The sequence below is a fragment of the Pungitius pungitius genome, chromosome 2 (assembly GCF_949316345.1).
Source record: "Pungitius pungitius chromosome 2, fPunPun2.1, whole genome shotgun sequence".
NCBI lineage: Eukaryota > Metazoa > Chordata > Actinopteri > Perciformes > Gasterosteidae > Pungitius > Pungitius pungitius.
Window position 1 is genome coordinate 15,959,427 of NC_084901.1, and position 24,482 is coordinate 15,983,908.

The window sequence follows — 24,482 nt, forward strand, 5'->3', positions numbered from 1 at the left end:
TTTCATTAAATCGAGACGAACGCGCGGCCAGAGTTCTGCTGTGAAATCACGCCGGCGGGACACGAACCAACACTCCGATGAAGACATGACAGCATTAAAAAGGCCCGTGTGCAGTGAGCAGGGACCAGGGCAGGGAAACGCTAACGACAGCACGGATATATGAAAATAAAAATAGCAAAGACCATTTTTTTTGAGTCACGCATGATCATTTATGTCCCTAGAATATATCCCCCTGTAGGAGTTTGCTGATTTTATGTGATATTAGGGGTGTGGGCGATGAAAAGGGGGTTGTGTGATGTTTTTCTGTGACTCTGACGGAAACTTCAGCACATTTTTAAATGTGGGTTCATGGACTATACCGCAAAAGCTTAAGTGAAAATCCTGCATGACATCTTTGTGAAATGAAGTTTGACTTCTCCTTCCACACGTCGCCCTCTCCAATCCGAAACTACTTAACCACACAAAACGTTCTCTTGGTCCAGCCACCGAGGTAAATCAGCCAATGAGATTACTTCTGCTTGAGCGGCTGAGAAATGCTCCTAATTCCGAATCCCACCAAACGAGCATTTGGCTCGGATGATGCGGGGTATAACCGCTGCCTTTTCCTATGATTCCCTCTCTAAGTGCCCGCATAACTCGGGAGTCATATTTCCTTAAAGGTTTTGTCTCTAAACTTGTTTTGCTTCCCTCAGTCGTGGAGGAGGGAGAAAGAGAGAGGAGACACAAAGAGGAAAAGATCTGTCTCATGACTTAAACATTGTGGGGGATAGAACGAAGCCCACACTGCAGGGATTCTTTCCCCAGCAAAACCTACAGCTTCAGCAGCGTTGGGAGTATTGTGTTACTGTGTTGTGATCACACTGCGCTGCCTCATGGTCGGGCATAAAGCCGAGTCAACGGACAAACCATGTTGCCCCTACAGATATCCATAAATCAAAGCTTGATTCCAAAATACGGCGTGCTAGTAATCATAAAGATGTACAGATATCTAGATGGGTAATGGATTGAACTCCACCGTGAGCCTCACCTTGATTTTTGTGGAATGAACATTTTTTCTTCCTCTCAAGAGTCATGTTATAGTTTTGTTGTTGTTTTTGTCGTATCGCAAATTGTGTTTCAGATCAAAGGCTCCGTAGAGCTTTCACCCAGAAGACACTGTTTCTGCACAAATAACATCAGCAAACCACATCAGCATTCCAATCCTTTCATTTCTTCCCTAGCAGAAAATGAAAATGGTTCAGAAATATTGTTATTCAGGGAAGCTGAGGTTTGCAGACTTTTACTTCATCTCCTATTCACTTCAAATGATCCCTGCGTGAAGTACAAATGACTGTGATTAAGCACGCAGTCCCCGAAGTGAATGAGCAGCAGCAAGCTCTCATGAACTCTGGTGGGATGGAAAAGCTGCATGTTCATGAATGTGATCAGCTGAGAGGTGACCTGAGCAGGATCTGCTTGTTTAGCACCTCAAATGTACTCATCTATCTCCAAGTTGAATGCAAAACAGCAACAAATGTTCCTATTAACAAATCAACGGGGTCTCATTGGTCCCCATTGAAACAGCAGATATCTTTCGGGATCACCACACGTCAGAAACCGTTGGTACGCCAGTGAGGGAAACACTGGAATGCGGTGAAGGTCAGCGTCCTGCTGCACAAGCCGGGCCGGGTGGGAGGGCACAGAGGAGGGCTTTCACTCGCTCGCCTTGCTGACTTCAGACGCACCACGAAATTCCTCCGGGGTATTTATCCGCAGCCAGGTGATTTTTTCTCGGGTTAAAGCCGCATGGGAGAGGAAAGGGAGGCGGGGGGGTTGGGGGGGGTTGAAAGAGAGGGTCGTAGGAAAGAGAAAGAGCGTCAGAGGGGGAGTTTTGGTCGTTGCCAGGTGAGTTTACAGGTTGGGCCGCCCTCAGGTTCGAGTTAATAAGTGTCCCCCGCAATCAAGACATCTAATAAGGAGAAGGGCGGGGAGAGAGAGATGAAAGGAAAGGAAGCAAGGGAGAGAATGAAGGATGTTAGGTTTAATCTTTATCAAGGGGATTTCCAGCCGTCTTCTGACCCAGTCGGGAGGAGAGAGTAGTGAGAAAAGGAAACTGCTCCTTACTAAAATAAATGAAAAGAAAAGAATTAGCCATGGTGTATGTATAACTGTAAAGGTGGTTTACAGGTGAGAGCGTCCTCACACTGAACGAAATTAAAGGGTGTTTGTAGTAATCCACAGATTGAAGAAAGAAGGCAGGAGGGGGGGGGGGGGGCATTTTGGTGCTATATTGTACAAGCCCATAAGCCAGGATCCCTTTTAACTCAATCATGGCCCATCAACCTCCACCCAACCCCCACCACACACACACACACACACACACACACACACACAGCCTATAGCACACATTTCTTGCAGTGTCCTTCTCACAGAGGATACAATGCTATCTCTGATGCCTAATCCACAGCAGCACGGGGATACTGGGAGGCTCATGACACAAATTGAACATTTCAAGGCGGCGTGCAAGGCCCAGACTCTTCCCCAATCAGGAATCTAAATGGCGCGCTCTCCGCGCCGGTCGCAGTGCGCGTTGGGGAAATGGAACACGGGGATTGCGGGAGGCATCCGCTTTATGCTCTAAACCCTTCAATGAAACTCTGACTCCTCCACCAGCTCCACCAGCACACGGGCGATAACAAAAGGCGCGCTCTGTTTGTGCAGGCGACCGAGCCGTCAGCTTGATGCATTGAGACATTAGCATTTAGATAACCCCTCTGAATATAGGATGCGAGGGAATGGGAAAACAGGAAGCAAATGAATACAGTGAATAATCACAAGTTACATTTTGAATTAACATAGGTTTGTCTTTTATCCTTCAGGACAAGAAAAAGGCCGGCGACAACAAGGGAAACATCGGCTTTGTTTCTCCTGTTGGGCAAGAGAACAAGGGCGTGTTTTCATGGTGCTTCTGGAGGACTTAACTGAAGCATTTAATTCATTATCACAGTCCTTTTCAACTGGAAGCGCTATCATACGTTTTTTATCAAAAGTAAAAATATCCTGGTTTGCTAAAATCATGTCTCGGAAAACTGTCAGGTTCATATATATATATAAAAAATCTGCTTATCCTTTCACTGGAGGCAAGTCTGTGTTCACTGGAAACCAATTAAGTCAAACTTACGTGAGGTAACAATCGTTAGAATCCAACACACACCAAAAGTCCTGGATCCACTTCCTCCTCGTCACGGCCAGCCAGAAGGTCACATGAGGAACGCTGAAACGTGCTACCAGTAGCAGTGGGAATGTGTTGTGCTCGTCATCGTGTTCTTTTTTTTAAAGGAACACTGTTGTTATCGTTGTGAGATTTGCACATCATACCGGTTATTATTATTTTTCATGATCTTCTTAATGTTGAAATGATCTGTAAAACTGTGGTTGACAGGCTACCGTCATTTAAATAGACGTATCTTTTTCCTGGTTGGTCTCGTTCCACATAGTGTGTGTGTGTCAGACTTCACCAATTCAAATCGGTCACTTAAAGTAATCGACGGGGGGAGAAGAAGAAGAAGCGCGATGGAAAAGGTCATCCTGCGAGATGACAATTTTGTCCAGTAGGAAAATTCATTCACGAGCGGCAAAGTGTCTGTTGGAACTGGTTAATATTCAAACCTGATCTCACGGGGCCTCTGAGCTCCGCTCTGATTCATCACTTGCGATTCTCTCCCTGTGCTCGGATATTATTTCCACATCCCGGCATTTGATTTCATTTCGAGTCGCCAATCAGAGTGTAATGAGAGCGGCTGGAATCTCACCGAGATCAACCTGAGCTTTGTCTCCCAAAATATCCTCTCGGAGGGGAATTACCACTGGCGTAGACCTCTAAAGGAGACTCAAAGTATACATGCAGCCTTTGTTTTTAACATGACAGGTCCCTGGGGTTATGTTGCAGTAAACCTAAAACAAATTTTGATGGAATTCTTTTGATCTCACTGTGCGTTTTTCCTCTCTGAACCTAAATGGACGTTTCATCGGAGCAGTGTCTGTGCGGCGCCGAGTCCTCCAGGCAAATCAGTATTCCAGTCACCTGCTGTACAACATAAAGAGCATGCTAGCAAGCTGTGGACAAAGACAGCCCCCGACACACAGCCCACCAATGCACACGGAGCCACACACACATACACACACACACACACACACATCAACACGATCAACCGCACACACGCTTTCAAAAAGCTTCATTGAAATAAATTGCAGCCTCTCTGGCTGCACCTACAGCAGTTTTCTTGGCTCCAGCAGCCACGAGGGGTGAAAGGAGGAGGAGGTGGTGAAGGGGGGAGGGGAGTGTGGGGCGGAGGGGGCGGGGGTGGGGGGGGGCAGAGCGCTAGCAACAGACGATTAAAGCCGGACAAAAGGTTAGTAGACGTGACAACACGGCTGCGAGTCAATCGACAGGCCGCAATATGATCACCTTTCCCAGGTAATGGAGAGGAGGCAATGAGGAGGGGAGAGGGGGGGGGGTGGGGGTAATGGAGGGATGCTGCACAACACGATCAACTTTCAACATCCCTTTGAAGTCCAAAATGTCCTCCCCCAAGAGAGAGAGAGAGAGAGAGAGAGAAAACAGGAGAATTTTTGCTGGACAACATTGGTGATTAAACAGAGATCCAGGGGCTTCCCCCGCCGGGCGCTTGGATGACAACAGGTCAAGTCGAGCTTTGGCGACGAGTAAACCCGCGTGGATAAACCCCCGAGGGGGGGGGGGGGGGGGGTTCTACGGCCTGTGGCGATGGCAGGTGGTGGTCAACGTATCAAACTGTAAGCCCTCCTGAATTCCTATGATAACATGCAGATAGTTTAAAAGGAGCAAAAACACAAACACAAAGGTTGGGGGGGGGGGGAGCTCGGGAGGAGCTGTCACAAGCTCACTGTGTTATCACAAGGGCATTTTGTCATTGGCGCATCCACTGCAGCTGGATTTATAGTCTGGGCCGTTACCATTGATAATTGATGGCCTGTAGGTGTGTGTGTGCTCGTTTGGCTTTCACATCGCGTGTGTGTGTGTGCTCACGTTCATGCATGTATATTCCCTGTACGCCGGTGTGGCTGCATCCCCGCTCAACAGAAACACCCCCCCCCTCCCTGCCTGTCAGCGGTGTGGGCCTCCGATTGGGGGCCCTGGGCTCAGTCGCCACGGAAACTGCACCAAAGCAAACAAAGGGGTGGAACGGAGGCGAGAGAATACGGCGACACAAAGGGGGTGGGGCGGGTGCAGGGGGGAGAGGGGGGGGGCTACCTAGCACAGTGGAAGATTTCAGGAGAGTCTCGCACAAAGCCGAGCTCAAACCTGCGGCGTCTGCCGCTGTGCACAAGCCTGGAGATTTGATTCCCCCCCCCGCCTTTCTCCCTCAATGGGGATTGGTTTATTAACATATGCAAATCGCAGCGCTGGATGGTGATTAGTCAAATTGCACGAAAATCTCTGCGAGAAGTGGAGCCGGTCCAAAGTCATTTTAAATTCCTCCGCCGCTCATCCACGAGAATTTTGTCAATCAAACTGCAGCGGCTGACCTTAAACCGATAAAGCCTCGATACCCACTTTAATTCCCGCTGGTGCTCCGGTGGCAAGCGGGATTAGAAGATGAATTCCCACCGGCCACGACGGTAATAAAAGAAAACAATAAGGTCATTAGGATTAGCTATTAGTAATAAATATTAAAGCGATTATGGCGAATTAAAACTCCAGAAGCCTGGAATAATATAAAATCCATTAGTGATGAAAGTTTTAAATATTTCCTCCACCAAAGCACTGTTATGCAGTCTGATGGAACGGGCGACGTGCAGGAAGTCATTGTGCTAAAGCGGAGGAGGGGGGGGGGGGGGGGGGAGATTACATTCTGTTAGGGGCCTGTGCTCGGCCCCGTCCGCTGAGACTCATTAAGGGCGGCCTTGACATTAAGGGCCCGCTCCCTTTCAACCTGTTTGTGGCCCGCGATGCTGAGATCAAACGGGTTGCTATAGGTGAGGGCACTCTGAATGGCCTAAAGCTGGTCATTCATCCTTTTTAAAGACAGGAAATCAGGCTAAATTGAGGCCCCGGCTCCTCCCTGCGCCTGCTAAAGAGGCTTCAGAAGCTGCAGCGTTTTTTGCAGTAAAGAATTCCAAGTGGCCATGGGCCTTTGAGGGCGAGCGCAGAACCAATAAAACCCAGGATTACTTGTGTCAAAGGAACACACCTGCATTTCATACATTTTCCTCCTAAGCACTAGCTGCAGGGAGGCTGAAATGAACTGCCTCTCTTTTTTCCAGGAGAAACCCACAACAATGTTTTTAGAATATCTTTTTTTTCCACATGTTCTTACTCGTCCTTTATGCATTTCCCAGTGTTTGTGCTTGCTAGTGGAAATACCACAGACGGAATAAAGGCCCTTTGTTTGACTGAGCCGAGGCGTCGGTGTCTTTGCCACCTAGAAGTCAAAGCGTTTGGAGCGTTTTTTTAAATCTCTATTCTTCTCTGCTTTCGCATTGTTTTCACATCCACATTTTGTTGCTATTAGTGACACGAAGGGGAAGGTTGAATGCACAGGGAATAAAGAAAGAACAAACTAAACTTGTGAAGTGTTTGTCTGATGTGGCCGCTGTAATTCCACAGTTTGAAGGCGTATACAACTGAAGATGAAAGTACAGCACGTGGACGTGTGTGATGACGAGTAACAAGGAGATCGGATGTGACCCCCTCTGAACGCACAGGGGGGGGACACACGCTCCGACTCGGGCTGTTTTGGGACGAACAAACGCTCCTCGGAATGACTCGTTCTGCAGGAAACCACGGCGGTCCTCACAATGTACAACTGGAGGCGCAGGAGGGGCTCTAAATGGGGGGAGCGGCCATGATTGGCCTCGTCTTAAAATGGAAACGGCGTATTGGTGCGCCCGCCTCGCACTCCATCGCTTCTGGAGGTACCGCCGTACGCGGCACATCGGTACCCGGCGTCTGGCCTCAAGGCTCGGCATTAAGAGGAGCTGCACGGCCCCCGTCGCTCTGTCTAACCGCCCCCCCCCCCCCCCCCCCTTCTTGCACTCCGTCCGAGGCAGATGTGCGATTGATACCCGTGGTGCTGTTTCTAAATTTAGCTCGGCTCACTCGGGGGACTCTCACAGCAACAAGTAGATAGGACGCAGTAGTGCTTTTAGTAAATAAGATCTTAATACGTTTGTTTTAAAAAGGTTTGTTCTAGAAATGGAGGACTCATCGCCGGGTGATATGCACGTTGATGTTGATATCTAGATCTGGATCAACAAATAATGATGTTTTCAGCTCAACGGCGAGAATAACATCAGCAGAACGGGTCAACTGTGCTCTGAAGGAGTTGATTAAAACAACTTGTTTACTCTGATCAGATAGAGGTTTTCAGTATGACTGAATCATCCCACCTTTGGTCACAGGGACACAAAGCGGTACCTTCAGAGTCCTTTTTGAGAATCGTTCACGTGAAACAAACAGAGCGAAACTGGGTCATTTAAATCATTTGAATCTCATTAAGAAACCAGGCCAACAATGTACCGGCTTCATGTGGGTCAGAGTCCGTCTGGGCTCCCGTGTGCCTTCTGACCGCACCTCTCCCTCGACTGTCACTCGTGATTAATCTGCTAATGTCCGCATGCAAATTCTCCAAATAGGCCTCCTCGGTGTGACTGTACGACTAATGGAGGTCAGCGGAGACCATTTTGCCGTTTCATGCATATGTATGAGCTTGTGTATTTAGCAGCCAAGTTGCTTTCTGATCATCACGTGTTGAGAATGAGTGAGCGGAGATGAATGGTGGTCCACACCTGGGGCACATTAGCAGCTGACCACCTGGGGAGGAGGATTTGGGGGGGGGGGAGGTCTGAAAAAGCATGCAAATTGGACTCTTGATTCTTTTTTTTCTTTGGAAAGTCCACAGGTTTTTGTTACAACCAAACCAACGCGTCGCAGATGAAACATATCAATCACTGTTGTTATGGTCACAAGAAAATGTCCTCCTGGTTTTAGACGGGCACCAGATTATTGTTCATAACACTGCCGTTTTTCTAGAGAAGCCCAGAATGGACAAACAAAGACCGGCTCTAGAAAGAAACATTTGTGTTCTGGTTCTCCTACACCCTGGACACAGAGGAGAAGCTTCAGTTATTTGCCTTCTGGAACCTCACCGCTAGATGCCACTGACTGCAGACGCAAGCCGGGAAAAAATATCCGATGGCGATTTCAAAGTGCTCAGTTAACAGGTTTTTAGAATCCGAAAATGTAATACCTGCACCGTGACTTCATTTAGCACAAAGCAGTCTAGAACGTTTACCAAAAGATGCATTTTTCCATATGAAAGAGCAATTAAAACATCTGAAGGCCAATGATAAAATATTATATATTTATGTAATATAATAAAATAATATTACGAAAAGACTGCATTGAAAAATAAGGAACATAAGAGTTAACAAATAACATGATACATTGCAGTGTAATTATTCTAAAAGGGAGCTGCACAGAAACATAGTAAGTCTTGTTTTAAAAGGAAAGACTATATATATATATAAATGCACATACACAAATGTGTGTTTCTGGGGACGCTGGGACACATCTGGAGCTGCCCTGAGCCATGTCTGGTATTTAGCAGATTGCACCAATGAAGAAATCTTTCGATTAGAACTAGGAAATTGCTTCTGTCAAGACCACTCACCGAGGGGGGGAGGATAGCTCTTGCTTTAATTGAGTCTCAATTTGAAAAAAAAAGAAGAAGAAAAAAAAGGCGTAATCTAATGTGGCATCTTGATAACATGTTTCATGTAAAAAATACGATGTCCTGCGCCCTTTATGCGTTAAACGTGTCCGAGGCTTCCGCCGTTGAATCGCTCTGAATCGCACAAAGCGAGATCACCAGCGTCCAAACAATACAACCAAAGCTCGCACAGCTGCACCGCTTCCAGGGGGGAAATAACAAACCTGTTAGAGCGGATGTAGACGGCGCGAGCTCCAATTAGACTCTCTAAATGTTTGATAAGGACAATCCGTGCGCAGGATGAAATCTGACACATCGGGGCTTCAAACTGAGTGTAGGAACAATACCTCACTCTGTTTGTTACCTTTACCTTTTGGAAAGAGGGAAAAAAAAAGAAAAGAAATCCATTGTAAAGGACTCAGGCATTCCTTTGGTAACCATTTTAATGGCCAATGCCTCCTGGTCAAGAGGTGGTCGCTGAATGGACTAATTCTGCAGGATTAGCCCTCCGTGCTGGTGATCCCGCCAGCCAAACAAATGTGACCTTACGGTGCAGAGTCTGTGCATGCACCACCATGCATTGACTCTATGGGAGGGGGCAGCTCAGTCAGGGGATTACTGGGAATCAACCATTCAGCCATGCTCTTGTTTTCAGATTATTTTTTTTCTTGACTTTGAAAAGGGACGTTTGACAGAAATTACATCGCGGAAGGGGGTAACCGGTGGCAACACAGGCAAAAATACCAGCTAAATGAGAACGGTAAGGTAAGCCTGTGGGCAGGAGAGCTCAGCAAACTCATAATAGCCACAGTTTGTGATCCGTGGATGTGTTTTCAGTCTGCGGGGGCCCAACAGAAGAGTGCCGGGGAGGATGAAACCACACCGAGGTGGACATGCTAGACTTGGAATACACAAAACACCGGCTTCCCATGTGTCAGGTGACCTTTTGTTCCCAACAGGGCTCAGTTCTGCAGGACTGCACAGCCAAATAAACAGTAAATGTTCCGGAGAGGGGGCTTAAGTAGCATCTGACAGACGATGCTCGAGAAAACGCTGCTGCAGTATTCTCTGCTCGGTGTGACCCACTGGAAGGCCAAGTCAAATTCAGATATCTGTGTTGTAACGAGTACGAGGCCAAAACATTTTAAAAAATAAAATCACTTGCAATTACCGAAATGCAAGCCATCTTTTTAGGCGGTGGAGTGGAAATGAGATGAAACCACATTGATTTTTTACATCTCTGACCTGGTGCAAGAGTGCACATCGTATTGCTCGTCTGCAGGTTCCGTGCAGCCGACCAGTGGAAGGTGTTTAAACGTAAACAAACCAATCCACCAATCAATAAGGGCAACGGGCCCCGAGGGGCCGCTGAGCGACTAATAAACCGAACGGCGACGAGGGAGCCGGCACGAACAGGAAGGAGCACATCTGTCAGAATCTCAGACGTTATTAGGAGAAGAGCTCGGACCGTCTGACGGACACGGAGAGAAATACAACTTCACTTGTGGACAATTAAATTGGGTACATTCAGGAAGTTCTTATCGGAATCGAGGTGTGGGCGAGCGGTCGAGAGAGAGAGAGAGCATCACACTTTATACGAGGACGAATTTGTCTAAAATCCCAGTGACAAAGTCATGATTACAATAATCTGCAGAAGCAATTCAGATATGAATGCATATACAACATTCTGGAATTTTTGCATGTACCATTATTTTTGTAAGTATTTGAATAGAAACTGGAATTAGTGCCTTGAGGCATCATTTAAAATCACCATGTTTAGGAAATACATGCTTGAGTTGTGGCCAGAAATGTTTTTTTTTTTGAGGTCACACAGACCTGGTAATTGGTTCATCCTTGGGTCCAAGTGAAGGTTTGTGCCAATTCTGGAAAAATAAATTGCTGGAGAAGCTCCAGAGATATCATGAGATATGTGATGTCACAGTGGAAGGAAATGTTGAAACCAGAAGTGTGCCTTGCCTAAAAAATGTATCATGAAAAAACAGTCTAAATCTAAAATACACGTCCATGTCCTCTTAATTGCTTTTAAATGTTCTTTTCTTATGTTATGTTTTGATGGTTTGATTGGTGTTATGTGAAGCACTTTGAATGCCCTTTTGTTGAAATGTGACATACAAACAAACTTGCCTCGCTTCTAGCAGCACCGCATGCTGTGCCGTAATGATAGTTCATTAAAAAAATTAAAGTAGCTACTTATTTTAAAGTAGATATTTTGCTCCAAAACAATCAGACGACTAATTATGATGAAACCATGGCGTCCCTGATCGGAAGTAATGAAGTCTATAAACTACTGTAGCTAATGAACCACAGATTGCTTGTTTTTTTAATGAACTGAAGACATCATTTAATAAATCCACAATGCTGTAGACTGGTATCAGTTGGTTCATTGTTCTTCATAAAGATGTGTTTTAGTATCCACTTCATATAGATGATGCCGTGTAACCACAGCGATAGATCCAATGTAAAATAGCCAGTAGCTCCAGTTCTGTTTGCTGGACTTCCTCTCGCTTCTCACCAACCACAGGGGCCCCTCGAGCTCTCAGGCTTCATGACGCGGCCTGAGACTCCTCAGGTTCAAGTCCTCCGACCATATTCTAATGCCCTGTCTATTAAAACCCATTTATGACGGGCGACGGCTGAAATGAACTTAACAAGTCTGTCATCGCTGCGGCTTCGTCAGCGCCGGTTTGAGCCGATCGGATGTGAAGCGGCCCGCTGGGTGACGAAGTCCCCCGGCGGGCCAGCTTCGAGGGCCCGTGGGATTTGGTCCGGGTGGACAGGTGGTTCCACTGGGTAGGCAGCGACTTTGAAATCCTCTCGAGCGGAAAATGTAATGAAAAAAAAGAGGTCTACGCTGCAGAACCGGGTCGGCCGGCACAGGGGCTTGAAATCTCGCTTTTTAGAGGACAGAAAATGCTACAAAATGCCAAGTTTAGTTTAAACACAAGATCAAATTGTTAAAATACAACAAGTTACGAAGAAGCCATCAAAGAATAAAACATTGTTTGACACTATGAAATCGATTTCCTTGTTTCTCCATTAGTTCCATGAAAGCAGTCACAAAGCAAACCCCTCACATCTGATCCCACTGATTTCAATGAATGAATTTTATGTTTATAACAGGGCTGTCGAACATTAACGCGTTAATCTATGCGATTAATGTGGCAAAATATTTTACCACACTTAACGCAACTTTCCTTTCCAGTCTTGACCCCGGGAAACGAAACCGCCGCTAGTGAGTCAACGTTAGATCGGAGAGAGCCAGTCGGAAGCTGGAGACGGAGAGAACTCGTGAAACAAATGGGAGGCACGACATACAACGAAAGAACTCCATCACGTGTCAAACAGGAGGGGGGTAAACGGACCACTTTACGCACCGCTAGGCTAGCAGCTAGCTTCCAGGCTAAGCTAGTTGCTAGGCTACTTCCATCCCAACATCTACCCTGCAGAGTTCCACATTTGATCCCAATTAATGTATTTCAAAATTTGAGATGAATTAGTTTGTTTTAAAAAAAATCCATTGACAGCTCTTAGTTTATAATTATAATGAAAGTAATAGTCAAACTTCACATGGAGGCATGTCTAATTCTGTTTAATATGTTGTGGTCTTCCAGTCCAGCAGAACAGATTAATCAATCAAACATTAAGAAAAGGTTATATTCTAAGGGTAACCTAATTCAGGGATATCATATCAAGATTTCCTCCTTTGTTTGTTCTGTGCTCCTTTTAAAGCATCTAACAGGTTTGGAATTGTTCCTGTACGTATGTGAGCTCTGAGTGTTTCCAGTTCTAAACACAGCGAGAGCGTTTTCGAAAAATAACACAAATTATGTGTTTGAATTCCTTAAAATGAATAAGCAGTTATAGGGTCAGCAGCCGCAGTGACTTGAAAAAAAAAAAAAAGAATGAAGAGAGAGAAATGAACTGACACAACTGGTGTTTTTTTTACGACGTGCTGACAGTCGCTGGCCAAACCCAACAGAGAGCAAACTATGGTCTGGCAACGCAAACCCTCGTTAAAGCAGCGGTAGGGAGAACGTTTCTGGTGCCAATGGGGAGGAATTCTGTTAAAACCTTTCACCACGCTGTAATTCAAGTGGGCCAAGAGAAAACTAGGTGTTTTTAATCAAAGTTTCTACTGAAGCATGGCCTACACTACAAAGCAGGCCACAAAGGGAGCTGGACTTCTCAAAAAGAGAGTCCGACGAAACCGGCGAGCGTTTCTTGGAGTTAAAACGTTTTGGCGTCGTGCTAACCGTAGCTCGGGGTCGACTTAATAGAACGGACGTTTTTCCAAATTTCTGATTGTTCCTGGTCATAAAACATGTGGAAAAAGCAGAGAACTTGGAGCTAAAAGTAAGAGCAAGATTTTCTCTGCTTTTCTCCGGGAGATGCATGATGACAGCTGCATTAAAATTCAGAGGCTTTTTTTTTGCCCTTTCCAGAAAGCTGCCCGGGGTACTTCTTCAGTTCCAATATTCTGAAGGGTTTTGGTGATTTCTTTTAAGGGGTGTGAAAGTCGGCTGTCATACCTTCTGCAGCGTTTGCATGGATCACTTGAGATAGACGTCTTGTTGATGTCTTAATTCAAACCACTCAAAAGCAAAGTGTTTGGAGCAGTTGAATACATATTGTTAAGTATTTGCATTACGACATTTAACACTGGTGAATGGACATGTTTAAGTCTGTTTCTTCTCCCTCAATGCAATATGCATGAGTCCACCGTCCTCTCCTCTTCGTGACAGCTGACAGCTGAGAGGAGGAGATGTGGGGGCGAGATAGGAAACGCCAGAGAATCTGACCTCCAAGTTTCGCTCGGATCAGTGAACGCGGATATTATCTTCACACACACACACACACACAGACACACACACTCACGCTGCCAACAGTGATGTGTTCACAGGCCCACGCGCCACGCGCCGTCACAAACACAAATCAATCACCCCGCGAGGACTCGATAGTGTCGCAGGCGTTTAATGAGGACGAGTAAATGCTGATGGAGTCCGGTAACGATGTTAAACAAGCAGAATAAAAGCAACACATCCGGGAGTTTTGTCCATCTCCTTTGAGGTGTGTTTAGAGACGCGTAGACAGACTCAATAGACGCGTGTTTTAATCTTTCTTCAATCATTTTGTCAATGCTTAACCTCAACCTGAAACGAAGAGTGCAGGCGCACAAAAATGTGCAACGAAAAAGGGCTCGAAGCAAATAAAAAGGATACATTCTACATAATTTAGTGTTAGCATAGCATATGTTAGTTTAAATAGGTCGATTCATGATAACAGAGGTTCTAGTAAGGAAAACGTTTGGTATCTTTAAATATCATGTACCATCCTCCAGTTGGTTTCCCCTTCTATATCCAAATATTAATAGCCTCCATTACACAAAAAACACTTTCGCCCCCGACTCACATGAAAGGATTAGGATAAATGAGCCTGATAAAGTCTCTTATCGAAGGGCTGCAAGAGCACGGATAAAGAAAGAAATACAAAAGCAAAATGCAGGAACGAGGCGACATAATGATGAGCTGCCTTCAAGGACCAACGCTTCAAAAACAAGCATTTTTAAATAATTAAATCCTGGACCAAAAAGAAGCGTCAATAGAGTGTTTGAGTTCTTCCACTCAAGATTTAAACTCAATCCTTATTCACAGCTCCTTCAGAAAAACAATGTCAGTCGCTTGGTGATGGAAATGGAAATGTGCCGACAAAGACATGCTACATACGTGTCAATACACAAAAAGGGAGCGATGGCCCAAAATGCAGCTTCATCCAAAAAAAATCAAGTGCAAAATGAAATTTGAGTTAAAAGCTTTTCTGTAATGCTCTTGACGTTGTGTAGAAACCAAAGTAAATCGCTGGAGGTTCAATTTTAGAGATTACATTCGGGTTTTGTTCTTGAAAGGCATTTCAAGCATCTGATTTCATGTCACTGTTAATATACTCATAACAAAAAGCTCCATGTCGTCAGGAACACTTGATGGTCCCTCAGCGTACCGTTTGTAGGCCGAGTTTGGTCAATTAAATGCTAAATTAAAACTGAAGTAGTCGATTAGTCAGCTGCTCTGACCCTTGCAGGGCGAACAGCTTGACTATGTCTCTGCTTGGTGTATTCATGTCAAACCAAAGCACCTTTCACTCTGCGGTTTGGTGCTCCGAGGCTCAAGCATGTGGGAGTTTGTCATTTTTATCGTGATATTCCTGTAGAACCCTTTTCTGGTGAGAGACCCAGGACTCCGTTATCATCGAGCTAGCTGTGCGGATGTGTTGGGGTATCAAAATAGTTTTCAGTTCACTTTGTAGATGAGATGTTCAGATGAAATACAGCCCAAAATGAAAAGTGCTCGCTGTGTTGTTCAACCCACTGCTTGGATTTAAATTCTCATCACACACACACACACACACACACACAGGTCATCGGTGGCCGATGTTAGACTTGTACACAGCTCGCCTTTGCACAATTGCTCTCAAGTTACGATATTAACAAAGTTTACTCATCATCAGCTTGTTGGCATCATTCAGATGTCTGAGTCAGCCGGACTGCATTAAGTGTGGCTCATGCAGTAATGACCTTCCTGCTCGGGCAGCACCCCATTCCCTCAATGTAAAACATTTATTGGTTTAGCTGGGACATTCTGTACTCTTTTATTAGCTTTTAGCCAGGAGTTGAATAAAAACCTCCTGAACTTAATTGGTACAGACATATTGTCCTGGCTTCATGTAGATTTCAGACTAAAGTGTCCACCCAGTAAAAAGCAGTCACACATTAAGTTGCAGCTTTAATTAATGGGCGTGCAATCGTGAATAAAGGCGCTTTTAGCTCTCTGCATGCACAAACCGGACCTCGCTCGAGTCTTGAGACGCCTCACACAGGAAGCCATTGTTCTGGTGCAACAGCTTCAGACTTTTATCTGAATTTGTTAAGAGGGCATCGCTGAGGTAAAGAATCTGTGACTATGCCCAAAAACACGGCAGCCGTGATCAGACCTGCAACAGCTACCAGGGCAACACTTCATGTGAATGTGAATCAGTGGACAGCGTCGTGTGGAGTTGAACTTCTTGTAACTAGCAGGAAGCAGGAAGTTGAGTGAATGCATTGGAAATGTTTTCAAACCTCCTCTCTATCCTTTTTCTGGACGGCTAATAACGTTAAATTACCTTCCCGATGTGGCTCTGAATGGCGAATCACTTTCCTCGCCTCCGTGGAGTTGATTTTCCACAAGCTCGTGGAAAAGGGACACTTTCCTCAGGTGCGGTTTCATCGGGATCCGCCGACATCGACCACATTGCATTCGTAGCGGGTTGAGCGACATACACCGATTGCCGACGTGATTACGCCTTCAGTCCAACTGTCGATGACCACGTGTAATATCCCAGGACATTACGTCGTTATGTATTTATGGTCTGAAACTACGACGCAGTCTGCTTGAAACCGGTTTGCAGAGAAATCACCTGAATTTGGCCTGTTTGAATGTAAAATAGATACATTTAAAACGCACTTCACTTCCAGCATGGTCACACAAATGTTTTCAGTGAGGCCTGAAAGGAATTATTCACTGAAATGACCTTAAGCAAAGGTTTCGGCTCAATCAATCATGGAGCCTTAACCCAATTCCTGGCCAAACAGTAGCACGCTTGTGCTCATACGGAACGTATTGGCGTATCGCCATCACGCTTTCAAACACTCGACTTGATTTAAAAGGGTGCTCCGGCTGTTTAGTATTCAGCTTTAATGTGAAGGTACAGCATGTAAAACCAAAGAAGCTGTTTAGTACCGGTCAATATTTTGTTATTGGGAAGAAAAACCTGTTATCCCCAAGGTAAGAAGTATTCATCACTAAAGCGCAGGTTTGTAAATACAAATGAATAAGGCGAGGCTTAAGATTAACACCTGAGGCCATACACCCTCACAAAGGTGCACGTTGAACACTTATGTACACGGAACCAAACCCACAAAGCTTCCGCTATTTGCTGACAAAAAGTTGTGAAATAAATGTCCCGGCTTTTTCTCCTGCAGCTCGGAGGAAAGATGGTGCAGCTTGGTTTGCTCCTTCCAAGATGTGCAGAACGACACGAGGTCAAGTGCTGAGGGAAATGGACGCAAAAGAAAAAAGTGGAGCTCCGCTTCCTCGGGCTGTTAATAAAAGACGTACAACAGCCCTCCTGTCATTTACCTTTTCCACTTCGGGCTGCAGAACGAGTGAAAAGCTGAACGACATTCATTTGTTCCACCTCCCTTATTATTGACTGACACGCTTTATTAGTTTCAACTCTGTGATGCTCCCGGAGCAACACTCGCTCCAGTCACCGGTTATCTGCAGCGGTCACACGTCTCCATGACAATGGCATCCTCTGTGTTTATGTGCAAATTACAAAAGAGCCCATTTGCTTTCCGTTTGGCTGGGGAACAAAAGAAATACTCGGTTCAGGGGTTGCAACAGTAATAAGAGAACATAAACACAAGCTGCCGTGCTTTGCTGGCGATATGGAAATGCTTCCCATTTAATGCAGTTTCCATTCAGCATCTCGGGGGAGGACAAAGGATGATCAAACCGTACGCGGCGCTGTTGACTTCAAGCCCGCAAACACGAGCCTGTAAAAGCTGCAGGGTGTCCAAAGCAGAAGCCCACAGTGAAAAAACAAATATTGAACATAATTTGGTTGCTGGATATTATGTGATCAGGCCCACCGCCCTCCAGCGATCGTTCACGTGAAATCAAATTTGCTCACTGATTACATTTCCTCCATGTTTTTCCTCATTTACATAATCACAAACAGAGGTCTAATGGCTGTGAATAAAAACACATGGTAATGCTAAAGAGAAAGAGCCGTCTCTTTAGGATTTGGGGGAAGAACAGCGCGAGATGCAAATGCGCGCGAGCCATTTTTCGGTAGCGAGTAATTCATCTTCATTACGCCAATCGATACGGCAAAAAAAAAAAATGGAGCAAATTCTGCCAACTCATTACGTATCGTTTTGTGATCAATACGTCGCTGAGTACACGCGCAGATGGAGGCGGCAAAATGAGAGCATTACTTTTGGTCTGCATCACCGGAGTCGAAGAGACTGTCCATTTCCAAAGTATCTATGAGCAAGGCATTGAAATGGTTTACCCGTGGCAATTCAATTCATTTTATTTTGTATAGCCCAAAATCGCAAATTACAAATTTGCCTCAGAGGGCTTTACAGTCTGTACACATACAACATCCTCTGTCCCGAAACCCTCACATCGGCACAGGAAAAACTCTTCAGTGGGGAAAAAAGGGAAGAAACCTTAGGGAGAACGTCAGAGGAGGGATCCCTCTCCCGGGATGGACAGACTGCAATGGATGTCATGTGTACAGAATCAACAACGTAAAAGATATACAATACATTCAATTCCTCTAACAGAGATGATACAAGTAATTGCAAGTAGCAGAACAAGTGTACGGCAGGACCACCACAGGGACAACCACCATCAAATAGAACCACCATCCACAGAGGCTTCTGTGGGGAGGGAGAGCAGAAAGATGTTGGTTTTTGATGACAGTAATATGAATCATATTTAAAGTAATGATGATGGCAGCAGCAGGTGTCAGCAGAGCCATGAGCCAGGAGTCAGAACCGGGGTCCGCACGGAACTACGATCCACGGAGACCTGCTAGGCGAGAAAGCACAAAAAACTCCCGGAAAGAAGCTGAATTAGTGATGTACATTAATAAAACATGGATAATTGTGGAAGGAGAGAGTGAGAGTGTGAGAGTAGCTCGGTGTGTCCTAAGAAGTCCCCCGGCAGTCTAAGCCTAGAGCAGCTTAACTAAGGTCTGGTCCAGGCTAACCTGAGCCAGCCCTAACTATAAGCAATATCAAAGAGGAACGTTTTAAGCTTTATCTTAAATGAACTGACCGAGTCTGCCCCCCGGACTGAAAGTGGAAGCTGGTTCCACAAAAGAGGAGCTTGATAACTGAAGGCTCTGGCCCCCATCCTACTTTTTAAAACTCTAGGAACCACAAGTAGCCCAGCATCTATGGAGCGTAGATGCCTTGTAGGGCAATACGGTGTAACAAGCTCTTTAAGATAGGACGGTGCCTCACCAGCAAGTGCCTTGTAGGTGAGGAGAAGTACCTTAAATTCTATTCTTGATTTAACAGGAAGCCAGTGCAGAGAAGTTAATACAGGAGTTATATGATCCCATTTCTTACTTCTTATTAATACACGTGCTGCAGCATTCTGAATCAGCTGGAGAGGTTTAAGCGATTTACAAGAGCAGCCTGATAACAAAGAATTATACTAATCCAGTCTAGAAGTAACAAATGCATGAACTAGTTTTTCTGCATCACTTTGAGACAGGAAGTTCCTGATTTTTGATATATTACGTAGATGAAAAAAGGCAGTCCTTGAAGTCTTCTTTATATGAGAGTTGAAGGACATATCCTGGTCGAAGAGAACTCCAAGATTTCTGACGGTGTTGTTGGATACCAGAACAATTCCAGGTAAAGGATCGTCCCAGCAGGGTAGGACCTCGCACAAAGCTTCCCTGTGTGCTTTTCCCTGTGCGATCCTTTACCGATGCGTTCAGCCTCTCCAAGGGTTAGGGTTAGGGTGCTGCCACTGCTGGAACCAGCCTCATGAAATAAGCATCAGAGACACAGACTGAGAGAGCGTCCTCTGATTTGGCCCCAGAGGTTACGTACATAATAATTCAAAACATGCCCAAATGATAAGTTTCATTATTACTCACAATACGAGCGCGCGGGGGGGGGGGATCGGATTTCTCGATGCGTTCCCACAGTGCCATCAATCATTCATTTATTGCGTCAAATATGAATTGAGGAGAGTTTCTCCGGCAAAAGATAAGGCCCGAATCCCCGCGCGGAACGTGTTGATTAGAACCATGACGCATGGAGCGGATCGGCTCTACGGAGGGCTGCAAATCACACGTCATCAAACCCCCCAACTTCAGCGAAAAAAGGCACATCGGGGCTGATTTGCACACATAGAGCAAAAAAAAAAAACGATTTTCCTTTGCTAATGGTCCCACGCAGGAAATATGATTGTGATTAAGAACAAAGTGTCTTCCTCAGCCAGACACCACTTTTCCTGATGATCGGCTCCCCCCTCGCCCCCCCCCCCCCCCCCCCCCCCCCCCCCCTCTCTTCCTGTCAAGCAAAAAAAGAAACACTTACACAACAATCACTTAGCCTGTGTGATTCCTGAATCGATTTACAGGCCACAGCCACCCTGCTGATGTTGTGCATCATTCCGCCGCTAATCTCACTTCCTTGTCAAATGCACTCGTGCAACCTCGAGGCGGCCGCGGAATTAGACTCGAGCTAATGGGCGAGTATTAATCTCCAAGTCACAACAGAATTAAGAAATAATACGCCCATGAATACTGCAGCGGAGCACAGGGGGGGCGGGGGGGGGGGGGGGGGGGGATCTGCTCGCACAATCTGCACTGGCTTGCAAAAAAAAGAGAGTAATTGGCGATTATTTATTTAAGTTATTAATGCTTTGTCATGGAATTCACATTTTTCACCGGCCGAATGGGGGCTCCGGAGTAAATATCCAATGAGCAGGCAATACTATTTCAAACCAACTTTCTGCACGGACCGAGCAAAGAAAAATGGCCTCTAAAGCTTTGCAGCTCATTGGACCGCGCCTTTTAGCTCTACTCGTTTCACGCCGTCTCCGAAGGAAGTGCATTCTCATTAGACCCCTTAAAAATACACGTGGGCCTTCCGAGTCAGTGGGTTCCTGCAGCCCTCCCCCCTAGAAGCTTTAATTAGAACACCAGTCACTCGTGTTATCGTTGTTTCAAGAGGGTCCGCTTTCCACATTCCTGGGCTGCCCACCTCATCACAGGACCAGAGGGCCCCGCGGCGAGCGGTGCGACCACGTGACGGCGTCCTCCGGAGGATCAGCCGCCGGGTCGCTCCTATCGCCCGGGGCAGAGGCGATGTGCTCGGACTTGATTGGAACGGCGCCGATTGTCCAATTTCAATCTCCTCAACAATCCATTTACAGAATCCGAACAGGGTTCTTTACAGTAGAAAAGTTGTAAAATTCAGCGTATCCCTCTACATGCAATGAGCCGTCCATAGGGACCACTGTGCTGTTGTTATTGATGCTTGACGGAACAACTTGTGCTTTCCAGTAGAGCTGAAGGCAAACCAGTCCATTTAGTCAAAGTCACCAACAGTACAAGATGGTTTCATTAAAAAAAATCCTGCAACCCCAACAGATGTGTCTGTTTACAACATGGAAAAGCCAACGCTGTCTCCAGATGTGGCGTTCAGACCTAAATGGCTGAATGAGGCAGTAGAGATCTTATTTATTTATGTGTAATCTAATTTGAATATAAAGCAAAAACACATCTAGTCCCATCATTAAGCAGTGTTCTTAGAAAATAGTCCCCCTCGTTCGGTGGATTTTACCAGCTGTTATGATTTCAGCTCTGTTTGGAGGCAAGTGAGCAGAGAGAAGTGACCCTTTGACTGTAAGGCACATGTGCTTTATTCAGCTTACGGGTCCGAGTGACATTGATCTGTGCAGTTTGCTTGTCTGCTCCTTGCCGACTGGATGAAATCTGTGTACAGTAACAGCATCTTGGATGCTGGGACGTCACGGGGTGACTTTTGTCTTCCAGCCAGTGGCCTTTATTATTGAAGGTTTCGTTTGCGTCTCATTCATGCAGGGGGGGGGGGGGGGGGACGGGGGAGGGAGGGGTCTCGAGTTTTGAATGAACTGACCTGTAATTGCTCCATGCCGCCCCCTGTTGAAGAGCAGTTCTGCATGTGGTGTTTACATCAGCGCTGGTGGACAGGGACACCAGTTAGTGCTGTTTTTCTGGATTTTATGAACTTGAATTAACAGGACGGACTTATTTACACCGAAATGTAATTCATTACAGGTTGTTTACTCATATTAAGTTCACAACTGTGGAGGAAAACACGTTTTATATCAAATAAATGTATGAAATGTGTGAAAAAAGGGCAGTTACACTCAATTGTCCACCACAACCCGGTGGTTATTTAAAGAGCGTTGAGTTTGCATTGGTTCTACGTGCACATCAAGCAGTGAGAGGGACAAACGCTGCGCGGAACAAAGGGGCCTCTGGCACCGGCGCACAGCGGGTTAAACCAGAGTTGTTTAGCGGTATCCACGCGCAATGATTCACGATATTGACACAACATGCAAAACTGTAAAAAAAAAAACAACAAAAAACAATGGAAACTAAGGGTCGAACTATCCTCTAGTTGACGTGTTGTAATTAACTACAGTTAATAGTTAATGATGCAGCAGAGAAATCATTTAACAACTTTTGTCCAAATGGAAATGTTCAAATGTACACACACGCCGGAACGATGATTGATGTCGACAAAAAAAGAAATCGAGTGTAAAAGAGAAGGAGCCTGATTCCAACCTGATCTCCAACTCGGCTTTCTGAAGGGAGAGCGCCCCGCCCTCCTGCTCCTTATAACCAGAAAGCCTGTTTGCAGGACGCGCAAACACAACAGGACACACTGGAGACCACACCGCCGTGCACGAACCGCTCCCGGAGACCAACTCTGGCTACAAAGACCTTACGGATTACTCGGTTTGCTTCAGCCTCATGACCGCGAGCGAACGACCAGAAGCGGCCATGGATTTTTTCAACCACAACTACTTGAATGCGCGCGGCCCGTATGACTATACTTTTAATTTCTGGAACGACTACCTTGGCCTGACGACGTTGGTGACGAAGAACAACAAGCTCAGCATGCCCCAGAACCCGAACTCCATCACAGAGTCCCTTAAAGCCACCCTGGGGCTGGACGACTCCCCGCCGTGTCCGTGCGTAATCGCGGGCGGCGTTGGGGAGAGCGGTCACCTGGACTGCTGCTGCCCGTCCGGGAGCCCCCCGCCGGCCTCCATCCTGGAGCTGAAGGAGCGCTTCTCGATCCTCAGCCCCTTCCAGAACCAGCTCGGCGCGCAGCTGCCGGAGCGGGACGCGGGCTTCGGCGGGAGCTTCGCCGGGTTCGACCTGTTCGGCATGGAGAGGAAGATGCGCAAGCCCGCCTCCAGGGGCAAGCAGGAGCCCAAAATCTGCGTCTTCTGCCGAAATAACGGCGCGCCCGAGGAGGTGTACGGCTCTCACGTCCTGAAGACCCCGGACGGCCGGGTCGTGTGCCCGATCCTCCGGGCCTACACCTGCCCCCTGTGCAGCGCCAACGGGGACAATGCGCACACGATCAAATACTGTCCACTGTCAAAAGACCAGCCATCCCAGCGACCGTTAAAGGGAGGGAGGGCTGTGGGTGGTAAGAGGATGAAAATATTCTAAACAAGCATGACTATAAAGTAAATTGAATTGCACTGAACTATTTTCCAGATGACTGTTTTGAGTTCGGCTTTAGCCCTTATCCCAGTTTCATAAACATATTGATTTTATCCTTTTATTTCTCTAAGATCTCTTATATTTTTATAGTTCCTTTATCCACATAGAACAATTTTATGCTTTATACATTGGATTTATTTTTCTCGCTAGTTTATAGTCATTTGAGCGTGTGCATATAAATACATGTATCAATAATCACAAAGTGTGAAGAGAAGTATTTTGGTCGTCGACATTGGCAAAAGGGGACGAATGTCACATTTCTACCAAGTATTTTTGTACGGTGAGCTATAAGCTCGCTGTGATCTTTTCTTTCTCGTCTTAGAAAACCAAAGTTATGTTTGCCATTAAAGAAGCTTAAGAATGTGTCATTGACGAGTGCTCATGTGTGTCTGACTGGAGGAGGAACTCTTTGGTCCCATCTGCTTGCCTGCCAAAAAAAAAAAAAAAAAAAAAAAAGAAGAAAAAAACCTCCACAACATATTTTCCAACTTGCTTTCAAAGTTGACATTCAATCTGCGAGGCAGGAAGAAAAAAAAGAAAGAAAGAAGAAGAAGAAACAATGTGGCCTCTGTTTAGGGCTCATGTTCTCTGGAGGACATTAGAATCATTTGTTGCCAAGCCAAACGTTTACTCCAACCCTCCGACGTCTTCTGGCTTCACGCGGAGTCAGAAACCAGAGGTCTAGCCTGCGTTCCTTTATGTTTACATTCCCCATCGAGGGCGACACACTGGATTCCCTTTGCTCCGGCAGGCCTCGCTTTCTCTACGTGCTGTTTTCTGTTTGTCTTGGTTCGGTCTTGTCACTCGGAGCGCGGGGCGGGGGGGGGGAGGGGGGAGGGGGGGGGGTGACAAAGAGCAAATGAATGTTAGCAAACAACAACAACATGTTATCCCGATATTTCTTTTCCTGACGAACACACCCCCCCCCCCCCCCCCCCCTAAAACTACAAAAAAAGATGCAAAAATGTTGTGAATGTATGATTGAAAGTGTCACTTGCAGGACTGCACATTTCTGACAGTTTTGTTTACCAAAGGAATACAATTGCATCGAAGAAGGAGGAGAGATTTGCTGTATTGTACATAAAGTGATGTTTATTCAGTATTTTAACATTACAAGTGACTTCAGAGGGCGCTACCTCAACAGGATTTTGTACTTACATGTCAAATGTCAACAGCAGTTTATTGATATAGTGCTGCCGTTTATAATAAGGGTTTTGATAGTATTTTTGATCTTTGTATAACATAATTGTATTTTCATTTTGTCGCATTGAACATGACGGAAGTGAATTTCCAAGAAGCTATAAGCATTGCTCACCAAAAGGTGATGGTCTGTAAATAACGATGATACCCGTACTTTTTAAAGTTTAGTTG

The 24,482-nt window shown here is 45.9% G+C and overlaps 1 protein-coding gene across 1 annotated transcript; it reads left to right on the forward strand.

Moving 5' to 3' along the window:
* Positions 1-22,234: 22,234 nt before the first annotated feature.
* On the forward strand, positions 22,235-24,044 carry nanos1 (nanos homolog 1). Its single transcript, XM_037459849.2, has one exon. It carries the CDS (start codon positions 22,347-22,349, stop codon positions 23,055-23,057), a length of 711 nt encoding a protein of 236 aa, XP_037315746.1. The 5' UTR covers positions 22,235-22,346; the 3' UTR covers positions 23,058-24,044.
* The last annotated feature ends 438 nt before the right edge of the window (positions 24,045-24,482 follow it).

Excerpts from the sequence above, each read along its gene's own strand:
- nanos1 (XM_037459849.2), top strand. The coding sequence starts at position 22,347 with ATGACCGCGAGCGAACGACCAGAAGCGGCCATGGATTTTTTCAACCAC.